General features: G+C 37.9%; 1 protein-coding gene across 2 annotated transcripts in view; it reads left to right on the top strand.

Annotated features, from left to right (window-relative positions):
- Positions 1-9,101: 9,101 nt before the first annotated feature.
- Positions 9,102-22,482, top strand: part of LOC133122682 (RNA-binding protein 20-like) — a 46,403-nt gene continuing 33,022 nt past the window's right edge. For both annotated transcript variants that reach the window (XM_061232776.1, XM_061232775.1), the window contains exon 1: positions 9,102-9,417. In XM_061232776.1, coding sequence (XP_061088760.1) covers positions 9,287-9,417 — 131 coding nt within the window. In that variant the 5' untranslated portion in view covers positions 9,102-9,286. The remainder of the gene's footprint in view (positions 9,418-22,482) is intronic.

Genomic DNA, 22,482 nt, shown 5'->3' with positions numbered 1-22,482 from the left:
GAACACAGCAGTGGGCTTTATATAAATAGCAGACAGGCTGTGTGTGCATACAGACAGAACTCCATTTACACCCAAAACACATGAAAACAAGTTTGATCAGCTGATGAATCAGACCAAACAGGTCATGATACAGCAGAGACTGTTCAAGCTTTTCACAGCATCTATTTTGGGAGAAAAAAGAGAAGCGGCATTCTGAGGAAAAGGAATCCACACACTTCATTGTTATGCGTTTGGTTAGCAGCCATCTTATCCTGGGCATTTTAAATATTTCCCACATATTATGCAGTGACAGTGAGACTGGTTACAGTGAGTCACTGGGATTTTCAATCGAATATATTTATTTTTCCATGAAGGCAATTCCTTTACAAACAAGACCCATTAATGTTAAGTAGGAAATATTGTATTGTCGGAGCCCTGCATATACAGTACGTCTATATTATATACATGACCAGAAACATTTGAACACTTTTTCCCATTGACATTTTGCTGAAAATCCCACAAAGACACTGCTGACATAGTCACTGTGTCTATTTGAAATAGATAAATTGACCACAATGGAAACGCGCTTTTAATCAACCACGCACTGGCGGGCTTGCGCTTATGTGATGTGGTTTGGGTTTCATACCGTGGGCTGTGGATCATTATCAGCTCAATGGGCTTCTATAATCACTCCTCATTCTGCCGCTTCTGTTAAAAATAAGTTGTTCTTTCTTGATAATAGCAAAGGTTTTGTTCTTCGTATCACTATTGCAACATCATTTATCATTGCTACGTTACACATTATCTCCTTCTGATTTATATGTCCTAATTCATGCAGCCCTGTAATGTATTCAAGTAATATTTTGTGAAGCAGCATTGAATGAGCTATAGGGTTTGGGTTACTCTTCTCCAAAAGGGTCTTCTCTGAACATGAATGAAAACAAATGAGCATGAAAATCATTAATTTGCCGTAACTTTTGTACACACACAGGATATCTGTAGTACATTTTAGTGCCCACTAAGTAACAGAGCAAAGATTAATAAGCAATTTTGCTAAAGAAATGCAGGCCCATGTCCGTCTTTAATTAAGCTAGAAAAAAACTTGCAATACCAGTTTATATTAGCAACAACAGATGGTTCAGAGGGATGCGACAATATTATTTTATGTTTTTGCGCTACAGACAGCTGTTGAATAGAAGCTGGCCTCAGTGGAACCTTGTCTGAATGGAATCCATGCAGAGTAAGATGTCCAGTGTTAATTCAACCCCAGTACATAAGAATCCAATTGAGACCACATGTAATCTTAAAGTTGGCTTAAAACTGAACATTGTTCTGTGAGGAAGCTCCTGGAGGCAAGTTTTAACAGGTGGAGTGAAAAGGTCAGTTTTTTTAAAAGAGGTACTTGCCAAGTTTCCAACTGAGTACATGATGAAGTAAACAATGCCCTTGTGTTTTTTGCTGCAGTATCTGACAGAGTCGAAGCAGACAGATGGGGGCACTGTCCTCCCATTGACCACCTGTAGAGCTTGAGGACATTTCCTACTCAGAGCCCACCATTTCTGTACTTTATTTTATTTTAGACCCTTTTTATGTACATAATAAAGGAGCAACAATTTAAGGAAGTATGTCCTTATGACAATACAAAACATGTAAAGGAGAGCAAAACAATGCTTAAAGAGGCAGTACATATAAGCAGTGTGCAGAAACTTGGTCCTATGTAATTGGCATTTTGTGATTATAGATTTTTTTGATAAATATTGACCGAGGTTCCTTTTCTGACAGAATAGTGTGCCATATAAGATACAAAAATGAAAGCATTACTTGATCTGACTGGTTAAGAGTTTTGTGATGTCAATAAGAGATTAGATTCTTGTTCTGGCATAATGTAGCCATAAGAGGGTACAGGAAATAATCCCATTAACAGTGTCCATCAAAAACAACAGCTTGTTACAGTTCAGGGGTCGCAATTACGGTTGGACTGAAAGCCACCATATGGGGGTGGGGGAGGCCAATTTCTTTTTCCAACACTGCCTTGGAGACAAACCAGACACTAACTGGCTTTCACTCAACACTGTATGCCCAACTGAACCCCTACCCCAGGCTGCCCGCCCCCCAAACCAGGCCACAACGTCGCAGGCCTCCCACAGGGTGAGTCACCGCTTGTTATCACAGAATGGAGGGCGCGGTGGAACCGCTGAGCCGGTCTCTTTACGCACCGCACAGAGGTTGCCACGATAATCAAGGGTTATTCACGGGTAAGGATGTAGCCGCAGGAGGACCCGCCAATTTCACACCTTCGTCTCTGGCGGTGACGCCGGTCCTGACAATGTATAATTAGCCTAAAACATACGTATATTAAACATGGGCTGCCTATAGTTTTTACATTGCGCACTGTGAGTGTCAGTGATATGTTATGTAAAAACAGTAGGTGGTGGTAAAGAATTTTATGTTCCCGGAAGACGGTTCTGGTGCCACCCTGTTTATGAGAGAAGCAGACACTGAGCATGACCAGTTCTAGAAAGATAGGGAGAGCAAGGCAGACTGTAAGTGTGTTCTGAAGCACAATTTCACAAAGAAGGAATGTGCACTGTGTACGAAACACTTTCAATGCCATCTTGTGATGTCTTGCAGTAATTTATTCATACAGAATCCTTTATGTAAAAATAAGCATGATGTATGTTCATACCTGCACACACAGTGTATCAGTAGATCCCTGTTTCTAATGGTACCCCTGTATACTGTGTATAATATTTTCATTCATGCACACAATGCCTTTTTTGAGTCATTAATTTTGCCATAGTGCTGGAAGTGAATATCTATAAACTGTCTTGCATTTGTTTTCCCAGATTGCAATTAACTTTCACAGATGCTACTGAAATGACAAAATGCAATTTAACTGTCTGGAATGTGTCCCAGCCAATTAAGTCAAGGGCTGGAACCTAATGGCATGTTAGCATTAAATGTGTTGTAGCTTCAATTTCTCTCTCCTGCTGAAGGAAATGCAAGTGGTGGTCCCACTTATATCACTAGGTCCTTTTTCACAATTTCAAAATGATCTGACTGGTAGGCCAATTTGTGAAGAATATTACTCTTTGCTTTGCTTTCTTATTGTGCATAATGTAATTGTGACATGCATGTGCTTGTCATTTGGAAAACAAGTGTTACATATCTGGATAAATCAACTACCATTCTTGGAGACGACTTGCCCAACAGATGGCGCCAGTTCAATTATTTGCAGGATAAATATCTAAGCTTCTGGGGGTAAAATCTAACCCACAAGTCGTTTGCAATAATGAGGGACCGGTTTTTTTGTTTATTTTTTTATCTAAAGAGAGTTGTTGGGAATTATAGTTTATGATTTGACAGATCTGCTCCCCAGAATAGCTACTGTATAAATTGTTAAGTAAGTAATGTTGCTTACCACTGTTTAAATATATATATATATATATATATATATATATATATATATATATATATATATATATATATATATATATACAGTAAAATGAACAATTTATAAGGTATATATTAGATTCATTTTTTAGACTTATTGGTTTAAGTCTATCCACTTAAGAAGTTTGATGTGTTTTCATGTCTATGTGCCACTTGAAAAGTAGGTTACATGATAATTACAGCATTTTACAGCATTAAATGCTCTTAATCTGTGATGTGTTGTGGCCATACAGAAATATTATTCACATGCAGGATCAAAGCTTCCAAAAGTTTACTTTACTTGACATTAATTGTATAAATGGGTCCAAAATCTATATCTTTGCTGATGTGGGTATTTGTTACATTATGGATTTACATTTTTGATCTATTGTGGTTATTTAGCCTTATGCCTATGAAGTTTTTTTCACACTAGAATGCAAGAATGTCTACTTTCAGTGACGAGATAACAATTTCAAACTGTTACAATCTTGAATTGCTATTTTTGTACAGGAACCTTCATGGGAAGTCATGAGTTTCTGAGACACCTGATTATGCGCTCACACAATGGAAGAGCCTAGAAATGTACGTCACGCACCACCACCTGGAGGAATTAAAATACATTCAGTGGATGAACATCAGCTATTATTCTTAGCTATTACTCACAAGCGTTGTGTTCCTCACTTTTCTGTGGGCTTAAATGTCAGTTTGACTCACTGGGCAAATCAAAAGTGGAGGCCATTGTGCCATTCCCAATTCTTTTTCTGGCCAACTTCGATGACAGAAAGGAGCGTTAATATTATATCTGCCACCACTGGGTCGTGACCATGCTTCAGACCCCTGTCACTGCAATATTAAAGGCAACACCCACATTGGTATGAGTCAGTTTATTACACGGCTTTGTTGAAGACTTGATTCTGATTGGTCGATTATGATATTCTACGGTCTGTTATTTCTGACCACTGCTATGAATAACAGACCGTTGCTACGGACTATTTTTTTAAATGAATATTTTGTGTCAAATTATTGATTCCTTTAGTAAGTAGTCATGTAATAAGCAGGATAATATACAGCGAGCTGGTCATTTTTGTGAAATAAACCCCTTCAGGGTGTTCCAAGATCCCTCCGCTTCGCTTAAATATTAAATATTCAGACTTCGTCAATTTTGCCCCAACCTTCAGTATAACTGCAGCGAACAGGTTTTGTGTGCTTCCCTTGACAAAAATCTTTTCAGGTTTGTGATAATCTGTGTGCAAGTTCATTTGTTGTGGGACAGGTGCCTGTTCATAAGTGGGTTTACAGTGGTTCCTCTGTCCTTGCCCAGTGGTCCGACTGGACATTGGCAGGGGAAAACAAGCTCTCAGTTACATGGGGCCCTTGAATGCTGAACAGTTGCAGCCATCTTACAGTTCTCAATTGGTGACCCCTCCCTGCAGCTGGCTGATTTATAGATCCACTCTTGACCTCTGTGCAATGGGGGCCATCCTCGAGAGCAGAAACTTGAGGCGCCCAACCTCCAAAAATACGCTCAGATCGCTAGTGTTAAAGTGTTCTCATAGCCACATGAAATCCGTAAGTGCAATCATGGCTGAGAATATCCGTGTTTACACTTTACTCTATTGTAAAACTTTATTGAGGCGTCCCTTCTTTATGTGTTGCTGAAGGCTGGGTGTTAACGGAACAACAATCCTTATAAACACTGTAGGTATGCTGCTGCCTCAATAGGTATGCTGCTGAGAATGTCGGTAAGTGCATCATCATTACCCTTTACATGTTTTTGCCTGTATAAACTCTGTATGGGAAATGGCAGCAGTCATCTACCAATCAGAGCACCCACTCTTATAAGCCTGCCCTGGGAGGCCAGTCTGTCTGTCATAGGAGTACTGCAGCAGCGACAAGCAAGGATAGGCAGATTCCCGTCATGGCATCAATGCCCCTCCCTACTCTGACGGAGACAGAACAACGTAGAGTGGGGAAAATGGACACCCTATTCTCAAGCTAGAGAAACATTAGACCTCCTGCAGTGCAGCAGCTTAACAACAAATTACCCTTAACTGGATAAAACCAAAACATGGATCCCTGCCCAGCTGACAGAACAATTTAAGCTGGTATAATTGTTATCATAAGCCAGGGTAATATCTTCACACATGCCTGTTCAAATCCAGTGCCGAATAAACAGTAGTTCTTTTTTGCGAATGTCCTTGCTCATGAATGGCATTCCCAGCTGTACTGTTTCTAGAAAAGTGATCTTATGAAAAAGAGGGCACCGGCAACTTAACACTGAATTATTGTGAATTATGATATGCATGGGTCACATACTTTGTTCAAGTGCAGATGAGCTTTTTTCCACATAATCCAAAATGAAACCTTTAGGTGTTAAACATTAATACATTTATTCATCACATAATTTGCAAGCCCTACCTTGTAAACGTATGTGCTTGGATGTATACATACTGCAGTATGTAACAAACAAATAAATACATATTCAGGCTATTTGGCTAGACTTACAGGAATTAGCACACACAATAATGGCTTTACAGGTGTTACTTTTAGAAGTTCAGACTATTTAAAAACAGAAATTTACGGGTACAGGTTTTATATTTTGGACAAGAGAAATTCCTATGAATTTCAGTTCAATACCCAGCTGTATTTGTATTATTTGTGCCCATTACTGAAGCCTCCTCTGCTATTTTGGGCGAGTACAAACAAGCAGACAATCTCCTTGAAACCATTGTGGCAGCCACTGCTTCTTTTCCCTCTTCAATCTACGGTGTGCTCTGTGACTCAGATGATGAGTTGGAGGAGGACAGGTCATGTGATAGGTATGGAGGCAGACTGGGGGTGCATGACTGACCAGGAGGAGTCACTTAGCATTGGGACACAGACTAGTTGTCCATCTAACTGGATTCTCAATATGAGAAAGCTACAACCAATTATGCTGCCACCCACTGCCAATTCTGATACAGTTCAGATTTGATGTCAGACCGTAGGCCCTGTCAGTATGAATAATGTAACACGATGAGCCATCCAGCAGCCCAACATTGTGATTCCGGATAAATCCATGTATCTTCCTTTGCCCCAAATATCTGCATATTTCATTATGTGTTATGCTAGCCACTATAAATGTCCCAAGTCCCTTTATATTTGGAAAGCCCAGTTGTACATGTATGCCAGTCGCATTGCGGCTTTGTCCCCCATAAATTCCAGGAGCAAATGAGCATGACACAGCCTCTGTTATGTGCATGGCCATTGGCCAGCCATGGTTCCATTTCATTGTTTAGCAGCTGAGCTACATAAAATCTTCCACAGGTAGGCTGCAGATGCCTGATCGGCTAGAGGACATTCTGGTGCGTGATGAGGTGACACACCATGCTGGGTGACACAGTGCTGCTGGGTTTCCTAACCACCCGGCTGAAAAAAACAGCTCAAGCTGAAACAGCTGGTAGCCGGTTGACCAGTTCAGACAAGCTCACAGCTCAACATGGTTTAGCTGGTTGACCAGTTCAGACCAGCTCCCAGCTTGATATGGTTTGACCAGCTCAAGCTATGTTTTGAAACAGCTGGTAGCTAGTTGACCAGCTCATACCCAGCTAGACCCGTTTTATGACCAGCTCATATCCAGCTAGAGCAGCTCATGACCAGTTCAGTTTTCAAGTTGAATTTTACAGCAGGGCACTGCTATGGTCAGTAATTGATTCTGAGGTGTTTCCTTGCATTGAAACCCAGTGTGTCAGAAAGACAAGCCACCCAGAAGTCCTGGACTGGTTTGCTAGTAATTACTCAGCACCAACAGCAGTCAGGAACCAGTGCTTAAGCTGGACATGCTATCTATAGGGGCCATGGAATTCATGATTATTCAAACTGCAGTAAAAATACCCTCAGTTGAGAGTAACATTACATTACATTCCAGGCACTTGGCAGATCCTCTTATCCAGAGTGACGTACAATGAAGTGCAAATCAAACCCAGGGACAAGTGCGTTGAGGACCCTAGAGGAAAGTACAGTTCTAGCATGATCACATAGATACAACTTGAACCCTTGAAGAGTACATCAACTTACCAACTAGTAACCTTATTAGTCTCAGAGTGAAACTTGGTCGCATTTGTGTAACAAATGTGTTATGTTTTGCCCTGGCATGTACTTGTGTATACCACTGCATGAGAATACTGATTCAGAAAATAGACCCTTTGTGACACATTTGTTTGGCTCTGCCCATGGTGCTTCAATGCCATCTGCTCACTAGCTGGCTAAAAATAAAACAGGAATTGTTATTTGGGGCCTCAGCCATGTGTGTGTGCTGGGGCTCCTGTGATGGTCAGCAAGGAATTTTGTCAGATGTTTCATGAACTTTGCCATTACCCATTTAAACAAATGACGTGTACTGTAGATGTAGGGTAATGGTCTTGCAGAGAGGAAAGCAGGAAACACTTTGCATAGATATGTATAAGAAATTTGGATATCTAAACTTAATGTATATTATGTATTGTAGCAGCATAATTTGATTATGCTTCTTCCTACTGTATTTGTATGAAGTATATAATTAAAATGGTTAACATAGAAGGAAATTCACGGATTGTATGTAAGATATCATCTGTGCAAGTCTTTGGTGAAATATAAATTTAAATGTTATTTTGGTGTGATGCTTGTCATACAGCCTTTATGTAGCTACAGTATATAATCCATGTTGGCATTACAATAGATGGCTTGCTGTATTTTTCACGACCCTTGTTTGTGGACTGTTTTCATGTCATAATGCTTTCATTGCAAGGCACATTTTAAGACATGATTTAGTTCAAGATGCTGAGAACCACAAGGCGGGCTGGGTAGGTGAATTCTGAAAGGCCGTATGCAATAGCTTGTTTCTCAACAATGAGGGTTTGGAAGGAGGCAGACTTTCAGACAATTACATGAATAATTTCCTGTTAAGACTATATTTGAGCCTCAGGTTCCCTTTTACATCAGGCAAAGGTCATTTATTTTCTAGGGTATTCTCCTTTGAATGCCAAATTGTGAATAGAAACACATTTGTATATTTATGTATTATGAAGGGGTAGCATTTGTGGCTATACAAGATATTTTTACCAAGTTTCTTTTTTGTGTCAGGTTAAACAGAACATAAAATGTGTGTACAAGTCAATTACTAAGTACTGACAACAAGATGAGATATATTCGTAATTAAATCAGCTCAACAGGTTGACCATACATAAGGCCAGCAGTTGTTTGTGTTATGTTTACACATAACTATTCTTCCCACTAAGTGATTTATAGAATGTGTCCAGGTTTTTGGCACACAGATGTGTAACCTCAGATAAATGGCCACCACAAAATGTTGATAATCTGACACTTGTGCAATGGGGACTAGTTTCATTCATACAGCTGCTAAATTGATCTGATGATACTGAGTGACTAATGGCATTTCTGACACCCTGATTTCAACTGAGCCAGACTGTTGGTGGTGACTGATGAGGTTGGGGGTATTCTGTGGGCCCTTCTCCCCTGAGTGCAAACGCCCCGTAAATGCTTAGTAGGTTAACGTTAAGTACCTTTCAGCCTATTTCCTGCCAGTCCCTTTTAATCTCTTGGTCTTTTATTTTTCCTGTTGAAGAAGGGAAAGCAAGTGGAAGTGGGCGGGGGAGGGAGGGGGAGTAAGGGTAAGGGCAGGGGGAGGGGGGGGCTGCTACTGGCATTGCTGCTGTTGGTCCTGCACAGGAGGTGAATTTAGTCAAACTTCTCAGCGACCGTCGCAGGCTGCTCCCCGGCGTTCGCCACAGGAGAGTCCCCCCCTCAGGATTTATCCGTGGTCTCGTACAAGAAAGGCAATTCTGACTATTTCTGGTGCTCTTGAGTGGGCTGGAGGTGGAAATATTATTTTTCCACCATGAATCATGCCTGGGAGAAGAGCGTTTTTGAGGGTCACGTCGACGGTCTCAAGAATGAGCAAAGTACAATGTCTGGCAAAGCACACATGGATCTTTCAGGAGCAAAGGCTCGTTGTGAAAACATGCAGAGGTAAGGAGGATCTGTCAAGCATGCTTTGAATTCAACAGTCAAAGAGTTTTATGCACTTAATCCAAACAAAAAGTGTGAACGTGTTCCTAACATTTTATTGTGTGCCACAAAATTTTTATGGCATTCCTAAAAACAGATTTTTTTTTGGTCCAATATTAAATTATGTAATTGAATGGACATTTCTGCCTTAATACCACCACCACCACCCTTGTCCCTGCCCCCAGCCCAAAAAGCCATGAAATGTTCTGAACTGAAATAGCAAACATGCAATAAACACGTCAAATAGGGACATGTCTCAATTCACAAAGCAAGAGTTAAATCTTATTGGCCATCAACAGAATGCAGATACAATATGTTGAACATGTCATTCAGTGATGGGAACAAACAATATTCCAAAAGAATTCATCAGTTATGTTTTGCCTTTGATTTTATGTGTATTGGATCCAACTTGGTAGTTGGACATTACTTGGGTATTCTGAGAGGATAGTGTGAATTGTCTACTTTGTAGTGAATTCCATGGGGTATTAATTAAAAGTGATGGATATGTACATAAGGCCAGGCCCTTCACTGTTTGTTCACTGTTGTTATTTGTCATTGTTCATTTTCTCACCAAAATGTTGTGTTTAATATCATTAAACAATAAAGTTATGTGTATAAAGTTACACCAGCTTTATTCAAGATTAAATTCGGCAAAAGCGATAACACAAGTCATTGTGATTCCACAATCCAAGTTTTTGTAGATACAGTAAATAGTCAGCTTTTCAGTATCTGGTGTGAAACATTCAATTTTATTTAAACAACATTAGCTACTATTCATTTACAAGTGTCCTTATAATTAAGACTGTTAAGAACCAGTTTACTCCATTATTTCCTCTGCTAAGCAACAATAAAATAAAAAGGCAGATAAACTTTATACTGCTGACCATTAACAAAATACAATTGAAAGTAAACATTCAATTGGAAGAAATAGTTCTGGTATTTTGTACAAGAATACAGTATTTGTAAAGTAATCATTGAGTGAATTACAGAAAAAGAGATCCATTTGAATGAGGCTGTAGAACTGCAGTTATTAAACCTGTATTTTATGAATTGCAAATTGTGGACCCGTAGAAAGGAATTAAGATATTATTTGTGGGTACTTCATAAAATGGACACACACACTATATTAATATTTGGATTTCTTATTCTTTGTTATTTGATCAACAAGAGGCAAAGTGGCAGACTCCAACTACACTTAAATATTTTTAAATATTGAACATATACAGTGTTTAAAAAGTTGGCTACAGAGGGTGTTATAGATTTAAAGGAAATTAAACCTTTGAAGTACTGTATGTTTGATAATATCCATTTTATTATTGGCTTAAAATTGCAATATCTAGTGTTACCTTGTAACTTGAAGAATGTAAATATTGGAAGTTTCATATATTATTGGTACTTACATGGAGTGTTATTGCATTTTGTGTTTGAGTTTCTTGGATGTTCGGAATTCATTCATTAATGTAAGTACTATTGATTTGTGAGAACCACTTTTTGCACTATGCTAGTGACTTTGTTATGCTTGTAGTGTGCAATACAGCACACTACACCCTTTATCTTTATCAGAATATTTTCCATACTATTAATTCACTGAAAAATATTCATCTGGAATTTGACTAAATTACCTATTAATTATTTTGAGAATAACTGCAGGAAATTGAGAATTGATATAGAAAATAATGATACATTTTAAAAATCAGCCTACAGATGTTTTACTAATACTAGAGTGGTATTAAAGAAAATGAACTTTTTTGCTTTTAGTCACAATGACCAGTAGCCCATATGAAACTAATTGATATGTATTGTATAACTTTTAATATTGTAGTACATGTTATATGTAATCTTAGTGCACATTGTATGCAATTCGACCATCACGAAAAGAGGTCTGTCATTTTCATGTTTTCTTTTAATTTTAATGTCTTGACTTATGATGTTATTGAGTTTAAATAAAGTAGATAATGATAATAATTATTAAAACAGAATGACTCTGAAGTTTAAACAGGAGCTGTTAGCATTATCAAGTCAATATGTAATGAGAGTCGACTTCAGCCTGTGTTTATATTTCTGCATATATATTTCTTGTTTCAGGATTTTCAAACATTGCTATACGATTGAACACAATTTAGAGAGGAAATCTTCAGTTTTGTTAATCCTAGGATTTTGTCATGTATGTAGGGTAATTGCTTTTTTAGTTTTAGTTTCATCATGATCGTTCTGACCTAAACAATATCCTGTGGATATACACTAACTGACTGATTCAGGTCAGTTATGCACAGTAATTTCATTCATAATTGTCATAATTTTCTTATGCATGTCTTGATTTTAGGCAAGTAATTTTGATTTTGGCAAGCAGTGGCTAAGTGAAGGAATATAATAATTCCATGTGTAGACCTAATGGTGAACTGCACCAGAAAGTGAAAGCTAAGAAGTGCCCATTTATGGCAGTGCTGCTTGCTGCTGCTATTTTAAAACATTAACAATTTAAGTATTTTTGCCATCTGCCATTCAAACTGATTTACAGGTGTATATCATGTGTAAAAATTCCTCATATTCCAAATATTCGACCATTCCTCATACAAACCAGTATATGTTAAGCATGCATGCATAGAAAGGGACCCTGTTTTGTGCGATCTACTCTCAAATCTAGCAGGCAAACGTTTTATTCACATCGACCAACGCTTTTAAATGACAACTTTTATAGTGGAGAGCTTTGTAATATTAGTAACAATTTTGAAAAGGAACACTTGCTTGAGAGTTTATGCTTTGACAAATGTGAGAACCATTTAAATAGGATTATTATTTTTCATTTGTATAGCACATCTTATGGAGACTGTCACTAAGACAGAAAATGGGAAAAATTTTGTAAAACTGCAATATGAAGCCATGACAACAACATTTAACACTGCTTTAGAAGCAATTTTGCATAATCAGTTACATTTGTTAAATTAACTGGCATATGGGAGTATGCATTTGAAGGTGTCATAAAATTTTCGCTTGAATTAATACAAAATAAAATGTTTATTTTATTTTAAATGTTTTCAAAAATATCATACATTTACATTTTCAAAATGTATGCAAGATAACCAGTTCATGGTGCTTGCCAGTTTAAAATGTAAACCACTGACCACTTTGTGGTGCCAGTTATAAATGTAATTAAATCAATTTGACTTCGATTGCATGCTTGCTTCAAATACATAAGTGTTTTGGGTCATTTTCTATGTTTTACTGAGCTTTTCTGATGAATTGGGACATATGAAATAGCCTACTCTCCAAAAAGTCCAAACCTCTCCTTCTGGTCTTGGTTGGCTCAATTGCACCAGGCAAGAATCATCGAGCACAAAAAAGTATTTGAATTACGTATTTGACCCAGGTCAGACGTATAGCACATGCTGCTAAGAGGTGCGCATATCATTGATGCAAATGGCCTTTGTATCTCAATGAGGGATTCTTAGTGAAAAGTGCATTATGCTTTGATGGACTGTAATGGATTGTGTAAACACATTTGTGAGTACTAGAACGCGCGAGGCATTATCAACATATCGGTGTGGCATGTGTGTTTTGTCATTGTGCCCCCGTCCCCCCGTCCCCCAGCTGCTTGCTCTATATCACCCTGCCTGCTTGTCACTGGAGGGAGAAGGTGCCTCTAACCCCGGATTAGGGCATTGCGATGAAAGCCACGGATGCCATACTGAGCCGGTTAGACTTTCCGTGTTGTTTTCCAACCGCTTACCGCTCCCCAGGCCCACTCGATCCGATTTCTTCTGTTTGCCAACGGTGTCCGCACTCCCTATGGCCTGAGAGGCAATGGCTAACAATGGGAAAGCTAACAATGGGACTAGAAATGTATGACTTGTTTCCCTCTCGCTGGGAGAAGAACATACATTTCATGGATTGTATTCGTTCTCTCCTGCGCCCGTTCTGTTTGCCAGGAGATCACAGGGAACGAGGGCCCGATGAGATGACCTTGCTTACCAGGCTGATGCGGCTCACAGTTACAGTTTAATAATCTTTGTTTGCAGTCATGTTGCACTGCTCCACGACCTCCCGCATGACCTCGGCATTTAGCCGAGCGAATGTTTCATTGTGTTTCAAATGAGGCCAAAACCATTAGATGAAAGTGCGGCGGACATTTTGTATAAGTCAGCGCTCTGTTTTGTGGCAATGATAGGAATTTCAAGTTTACAGTATGTATGGGTTATGTCTCTGTGCCTCCTTGAATCTAGAGGTCACCCATGGCTTTCCGTTCCTTCTCAGTAAGTTACTGTACAACTGTGTTTGCATTCAGAAAATCATAATATATATATAAGCCTGATACTGGCAAGCATCAAGAATAACAATTCATCTGCAGTACAAAATCAATTTATTTCATTTTGATATTTTTTAAAATATTGGATACTAGCTGCTCATTTTCAGACATGTGTGCTATTATGGCAGTGGGAATCTAGTGCTGCATCTACAAAGGTTCTGAGAGAAAATAAAAAAATGGATGCTACCATAACTAGAAATCAGAAATATAAATATGGTCCTTTTTCGTATTTACAGTTGTTTTCTTAGGTATAGGATGTTTCTTAGGTATAGGATACAACAATATGCACTGAACCAGCAGTCTCTTATAAAGTAGATAAATAACATTATAACTGAAAGCTGATCTGCTAAATGTACATAACTGCAGCTCTAATGGACTGCCTAGGTAATGATAAGGGTGGGCTTGATTACAGAAGAGAAGTCTCGGAATGATGATGGAAACCCTTATGCAAATGTTCATGGCAGCACAGACAAGAGACAGCAAGTGGTCTTATCTACTTTAAAATAGCATAAAGCTATGCTGTGGTGTGATGACTAAAGTGACAAGCTTTGACAATGTTTTTTGAGTGTCGAGTTGTTCCTGTTCTCCTAATCACTTTTCAAAAGTTGTATTTATCTTGAGGTGCCTCTTGAATGAGAGCACCTCAAGATAATAAGATGCTTTGTAAAACAAGCCAAACACCATAATCCCAATCCACCATTACAATAGACTTGGATAAAAAATGCTTGTTAAAGCAGCTGACATAGATTTTGGTCAAGTAGTTCATCCACTCACATAATCTCGTCAAACATGATCTTATATGAGTTTACTTTTTGCATTTACTGTAACTGTAGCCACATGCCAATATGATGGATATGACAGATTTGATGATGATACACAATTGTATCATCAAAAATAATCACATATAAACACATATTTTTGCCTACTTCTATTCATATTAATTTAAAGCACAATGTGGACTGGTAGACACAGAACTAAAACTAAGCAAACATTTCTGGTTGGATGCAGCCTACAAATACAAGAACATTTGAATCTTTATTTGCAGTTAACACTTAATTAATTTGATGGAGAAATTTGATAGTCAAGCATGATAAATGTGTTGCTATTGCTAATGAATCAATGAATACATCTGAAATAGTCTCATTAGTGTCAATAAATGTGAAAGCTGAACAGTTTGCAATGTGCATGATATCCATACATAAAACACAACGGAAATTTCCCACAACCCTGTTGAAAAGTCACATGAAATATAAGTAAGATGTTAAACATTAAAACAGTACGTACTGGAGTATCTGAGCTGGCAGAGGGAAGAGCCACATTAAGAGACTCGTTAAAATGTCATATTAAAGGCAGGCCACATTCATGAGGAGTATTTTCTAATCTGAACTTTATTGTTGCTGAATGTCTGAGATGTCATTGGCTGGTGATTGCATATAAAATCAAATCCATGTACACTGATGTACACTGTACAGTCCCAAGCTTGAAGGAATTCATGTGCAAACCACAAGTTAAAGAATAAAACAGTATAAAAATTCTGTGCCAAAGCAGGTCACCCAGCTCTACCTCCCACTATCAATAACTACTCTTCCTCAGGGTGAAGTCATTAAACCATTCTGGAAGCATGCACACAAAGGAAAGCAAAAGGATGTGTGTGTGTATGCGTGTGTGTGCATACGTATGTGTGTATGTGTGTGAGAAGAAGAGAGAAGTGATATACCCCCTGCTTAGACCTGGCACATGGTTAGCAGCCTTCTTGCTCTGAAGCTTTGCAAAACATGGAAACAGCATGCTGAGTACAGGAATGTGCTTCCAACACAAGCCAGTGTTACATGTTTCTCAGTTAATGGAATAATGAATAAGCTGTTCAAAGGTAATTACACTTATCAGTAAGTAACCTGTTTAAGCTATTTCTTCTTTCAAATGCTTTGTGATAATGTTATTTAGTTAAATAATGCAGGTCAGTTGTGGTTTAGTGTAATTGCACTGTCCACCTCCATTTGGATGAATAATAACATTAAATTCTATTAATTTTTATATATGTTGTCTTTTTTATTTATATCAATGTTTTATACCACGATGTTAATTATGTTAATGACACGTCCATTCATGGGAACTTGTAATAACAGAATGATCAATTCTGTTAAATATATGAAATCAAGTCAAAATTATATTATCTTCTGATTAATTTGCCAGTTATAGTTTTTATTTTCCAATTGTAAATTTAAAATCATTTAATTTAACAAAGAAAGAAAGAAATCATACAGTACATTATTTTGTAAATGAACCAAAATACTAGTAATAATGTGAATACATGAAAATTACTCTTGTTATCGATGAATAGCGAATTACACTAATAAAGTAGTTGCAAACTATTCTGTATTACAGTAATTAGTCTGCTGTAAATTCAGCCACCAAATGAATACAAAGTATACATTGAAATAGTTAAACTATCATGGTGGATTCAAACACCTGCATTCATATTTTTGTGCATTAAATATGCTTTATTGGATCAAATATATATTTTCTTTACATAGTATATACATATTTTCACCTTATTCACATTATTCATATCAGGAAACTCCTGAACAATAAATACGTTAAGAAAAATAATTACAATAATTACTATTCTATTTATATTAATTTCATTGTATCTTATTTGTTTTACATACATTTTTTTTTCTGTACAGTAATTAGGAAAAGAAAGCTAGGGCACAATGAATTGGTTTCCCATTGAGATTCACAAAAAAAACTTACAGTACGATTCACTCTAATTTTCAGATGAAAATGACATGAAAATGAAAATTATTAAGTCAATTAAAGCTCAATGTTACATGCTGGAGTCAGCTCTATTTAAATGGTAAATGGTTGGCATTTATATAGCGCCTTTATCCAAAGCGCTGTACAATTGATGCTTCTCATTCACCCATCCATACACACACTCACACACCAACGGCGATTGGCTGCCATGCAAGGCACCAACCAGCTCGTCAGGAGCACTTGGGGGTTAGGTGTCTTGCTCAGGGACACTTCGACACAGCCCGGGCGAGGGATCGAACCGGCAACCCGCCGACTGCCAGACGACTGCTCTTACTGCCTGAGCCATGTCGCCCTCCAATTACAAAGCAAATTTGATGCTATTTAAAAGTTCAGGAAAATTCAGAACACCTAAAATCATCTTTATATTAAGATTCTAATTCTAGAACTATGATGGCAAGTAACGTGTGAGCTGGGCACTCCCTCACACACAAGGGGCTAGCTATCTATAGACCCTGACTGGCATGTGACCTGTATTCATATCTCAGGCTAACAAGACCCACAGAGATGATGGCAGTCCTTTGGACTTACTTATAAGGCTGTTGAAGATGGATTCATAATGGCAATGATACTCTACTGGTGCAAAGCGACTAACATCAATTATCTTGCTGTTAAAGTAAATAAGACCAGATTGATAGCTTGCATTGCATTAGTGGATGTTCCTTTAAGCCGCATGCACATTTCACTTTAACACCTACATGGTCCATCCATTTGTTGATCCATTCATCAGTGGAGGCTCAGAGTTTTCTATTCAAACATATATGCAATGCCAAGCAAGCTCATAACTCTGATGTGATAAGACCATGAGGCTTTCAATGGGCCTGTCTGGTCATGTGATATACTTGTCCAGACACAACCAATCTGGTTGCCAGATATGAAATGCTACTTAAAGACATGTTATCTTGGATAGGAAGCATTCAGACACAAGAGGTCAGGAACTAGCTTTAGAATATCTTTTATCTGTGACATTGTTCTGTTATCTGTGGTGCATTTCTCTGGGTGCAGTTAAATTATTTTTTAAAGCTTGACAAATAGAATAGAACTTTGCTTTGGACGCATTTTTGTCAGAACGGTTTCAAAAACCAAACCTGACAAAAGAACACATATATATGATGTGACCATAAAAGTTTTGAAAACAAAGATTTGCAGCAGCAAAAAAAGAGGAATTATGATTGCAACGGTTTAATAAACAACAGGTATTTTTTGGTCATGACAAAAACTTGATTAAGTTTTGCTCAATAAAGTTTACATGTACATGTTTTTGTTGTGCTGGTATGATGGTATGTGGTGCATTATATGGAACATTGCTTAGACTTATATGTACATATAGAAATGTAATTATATATTCATAAAAACAGGGATCCTCAGTCTCTCCTTTGTTTAAGACACTCGGCTATGTCATCAGCTGATACGACCAAGAGACCACAACAGAGGAACACAATTAGCCTTCTCCCTGCAGGGGTTAGGTTGAGATAATGTCAGACAGGGTTCCTCAGTTTACTGCAGCATTAGTTCCTCCCAAAAACAGGCCAGGCACTCAGAGGCTATTAGTCATTTGTGAGTGATACCCCTCTCTTCCAATCAGTGAAAACTCCCTGCTACAGTGAGTGATGGGTGGACTGTAAAGTTGTTCTGTAAAATGTTCACTGGATCTCATTCGAATGTATTGCTGGAGGGCATGAACTTTTGCAGCAGTGCTAATAGCATTGTGAATGTGAGTGGAAGTGATCTAGCAGTAACTTATGAAAGATTCCAAAACTGTTCCAAAAAGTTAACGGGGGGTGGCTGAAAAAAAGTAAACAAATTAAAAATCTAAATAAACAAGCAATGTATTGTTCCCCACCTCCATGCACTGTCACCACCTCTGATTTCATTGGGTGGGGAGAAATAGCTGGAGACTTGACGAGGGTAGTAGCTATGAGGCTAAGCTTGTAATGGATAAATGGTAGACTAACTTGAAGTAGTTCGCTAAACTTAGACGACACTGTACTGAAAAAGTGGAACAGTGTTAATTTATGTCGACAAATTCCCCATAGGAGATCGTGGAACCTAGCAAAGTTATCTTGCAGATCTCCCATCTGCCTACCTAGGCTAGTAAGGTACTGATGTTACCCATTTCTCATTACCTTGATTTAGCAAACACTTTTTCTCATGAGTTTCTCATACTGAAGCACTGGTGCACTGACAGCATGTACAGAAAATGTATCAGGGGGCAGGTGGACCATGAGGGTGTGTGTTGGACATTCCTTCTCTCTTCCCATTGGAAAATGAGTGAAACAAGAGAACACTACTTGAAAAGAAAAACTTGAAACCTTTTTTAGCAGACTGGTTGGCAGATCACTCAGCTTCATGGGAAGGGATGTGGCCAAGCCCCCTTGCACTTTAAAAATATATATGTTGCTGTTCGAAAATAAACAGCCCAGTTCAGGTCTCTCCAGGTCTGATGTTGCATAAAGAATGGGGTCAGGTCTAATGTCAAACTGGCACAAAATTCAGCCATGGACATAAAGACACAACAAGGTTTGGTTCCAAGTAATATACAAGCCACTTTAAATGCGTACAAATATTAGTGAATGTAATGTTTTCTAACCTTGCCCTACATCCCCATATTTGGGCATGGGAATGTTCACAAATCTAGTTAGAGTCAGTGTACAACATTTTTATTAATATATAGCCTATTTGATGAGAACAGTGGACATTGTTTAATTGCCATTTTTGAGTGGGAGAAAAAAACATTTGGAATTTATATTCAGTGCGCCATCTTTTGTCATGTGTTTTTAGCTTTCCACTCTGGTCATCCAGTCAGGAGTTAAAGCTTCTGCCTCTATGCACACAATGCAGCTATTAATACTTTACCAAATCCCTGTATAACTACTGAGGGCAAACAGCCACAGGAATTTGTCAAGGTTTCATTCTAGAAGCACTGACTGGAGCACCACGCCTACCAGTTCCTTGGCAGAGTAAAGCCGTTGCATTGTACACATGTAAAAGTATACATGCAGAATCAGGCTGAACAGATGGGTGGAATGCTAGACACTACTGAGATGTGCAACTATGAGTTGATTGTATTTAATTGTAGACGCCATTATTTTGACAAAATAATAATCTAGAACTTGTAGCTCTCTTACAGAATTGTATAATGTGAACACACCTGCATTATTTTGTATCATGTTTCTTCCTGAAATCACAGGCTGCCTGAACATTTTTAGGGTCACATGCACAATGTTTAGTCTAGTATTCACTGTTTGAAGGGTTATATAAACCACAACAATGTCTGATTTGGTATGGTGCATTTCATCTCTGTCACCTGACATGGTGCAGCTTATGAGACCTGAACACTCGCAGAATTTGGCATTCTGTTTACTTGTTGACAGTAAGTGAATTTCTCAAGGCTTTCATGTAATGTACTGGGTTTGGAATAAACAACAAAGCATGCCACAAATTGTAATAATCTCAGTGACGGGAGGACTACAAACTTGTCTAAACATAATTGAATTGAATAAAAATGCGTAGTTTGTGAAGTGTAAAATATAATTCTGAGAGCTGTGAGTCATTTGGGTTTCACACCAGATGTTCTGCTGGAATAATTTCATTGAAATTTGAACCAATTTTATTAATTGTGGAAAAAATAAGGAATTTTAGAATGTGCATGTTTTTTCCTTGATTGTGCTGTCTACTTTATTACAGAAGGTGATTAGCACACTGTATAAAAACATTATAATAAGCTAGAATGCACATATAAAGGCAATTTTGAAGCAGGTCTTTCCAACAGTGTTATAGACAGATAATGCCGCTGAGTAAAGAGTAAAGGAGACCTCGTTTTTCTTTTATTTTGTTGCAGTAAGAGCAGGCAGAAAAAGTGGTGTTTGTGAACGACAGATCCAAACTAATGACGTTAAGGCAGGAGTGAGATTATCCTCACCCCGACTGTCAGTTAAATGAAAGTTCTTCCATGGAGAAGCATACCCTAAAATTACGGTGGCCAAAATAATTACTATTTCATCAGATTTCCCACAGAGGAAACCCAATACTAATGTTTATGCTGATATAATGCAGAGTAGATTGCCAAGAATTCCTTGCATTTTGGCAAAAATTCTACATCAACACCTGGAAACCAAGCGAATCTCAAGAAAGAATTATGTTTGATGGCTATGGCTAAACTGGAGGAAATTACTAAACTGCAGAAAAAACTTAAGATGTAAGGGGAAAACCTAGGGTGCCTAGGTTTGAGCCTTCTCTTTCACAAGACGGATCCTCTATATCTAGACAAATACCTTTTAAAAGCAACTGATTCAACTATTCAGTTATTGATTTATTCATATAGCGGCAATAAGATTTAAATTAATTAATGTAAATAGGACAGAGGTTTGGTCTATTAATGATTTTTTTTCCCAGTTGCAGTTCAAACACCTTTGTATTGCCTTTGGCTTATGAAGTTTTTGAATTTCAAACCTCAGGATGCGCGAAATGGAATATTGCTCAGTGTGAAATGTATCATATAACAGGATTTCAGGTGTGAATGACTCAGTTCCTCCTACAGCACTCACACACAACACTGAATAATAATGACTTCATAACTAGGTTGGCACCACTCTGGGGATCCGCCTATATACTGCAACTACTGCAAACAGTTAAGGAAGTAGGGCTATAGAAATCATTGCCTCAATATAAACCACATTTTTGAATCTCACCAATGTCATTTGGGGTGCTCAATAGTAAAATAGAATTTATGTCACATGACAAAATATGAAACCTGATACAAACCCCATGTGGAGGTTCTCTGATTCAGCAGAAAGCTTAGCCGGGGCAATTCCATAGTAATGTCAACGAAGCATTAAAATACAACGTTACTGATTTACCAATTCACATTTACCATAATAGTGCATATTTTTTAGTGGTGTAACCTTGAGCAGGATACTTAAACCTGAATTGCTTCAGTGTAAATATACAGTATAAGCTGCACTCAGAAATATTCATGCTACAAACTTATATTGACTCATGCATTGAGTCTAAATCATGAAGATTAATATTGTAGGGTTTATTTATATTTTCATTTTATTTGCATTATCAACAATGGCATTTAGACAATCAGATTTGTATGTGAAAATATAGCTGGAAAAAAATATTACTATAAGCTATATCATTTTTAATGTCAATGAAATGTTAAAACTTATATTTACTAATTGTAACTTTGCTTTTGTATACATCAGACCTAGCTCAAAGTGCTTGAGATGTATGTGTTCATGCAATATGACACACTTAATAATGCTGTGATATAATGTTATTGTTGCAAGTATTAATGTAAGATATAGTGGCAAGTACAATTTATGAATTTGGTTAGAAATGCCGTTGCGAAGGTAGGCTATTATGTGCTCATCTTGATAAATGGTAAGGTAATAGCATTCTGTAAAGAGTTGCTTCACTCATTTTGTGCCCTGTACATAGTTTTTATTCCTAGGACTCCCTATCTCAGAGTATGCACACTATCATTCCTGCTACACAGCAGAGGACTTATCGGAATAAGGCATGTTAATTGCCTCCTGAGACACAGGTGCCATGTCATGTGAATGATGGATGGGGGAACTGGACAATATCCTCTTGTCTTCCACTTGTCATAACCTAACCAAAAAAGGCTGTTGTCAATTAACCCACTGCTACAACTGATTGGCCCAGAGGGATCGCCGGGGCCGCAGTTAATGTGCCATGATGATAGGTGGCATTAGGAAACTTTTTTTTGCAAGTGAACAGTGGCCGTGAATTCAGCTGCCACTGTCGATAAGTTTGCGTTTAAACCCGATAAACTTTTGGTTTTACTTCCTTGGGTGGTGTCTGACCACCCCCCCCCAACCCCAAAAATAAGTAAATAAAAAATAAAAAAATAGATAAATAAAAAATAAATAAAACAAAAG

The sequence above is a fragment of the Conger conger genome, chromosome 2, assembly GCF_963514075.1.
Source record: "Conger conger chromosome 2, fConCon1.1, whole genome shotgun sequence".
NCBI classification, from domain to species: Eukaryota; Metazoa; Chordata; class Actinopteri; order Anguilliformes; family Congridae; genus Conger; species Conger conger.
This window is presented reverse-complemented; position numbering and strand designations above follow the sequence as displayed.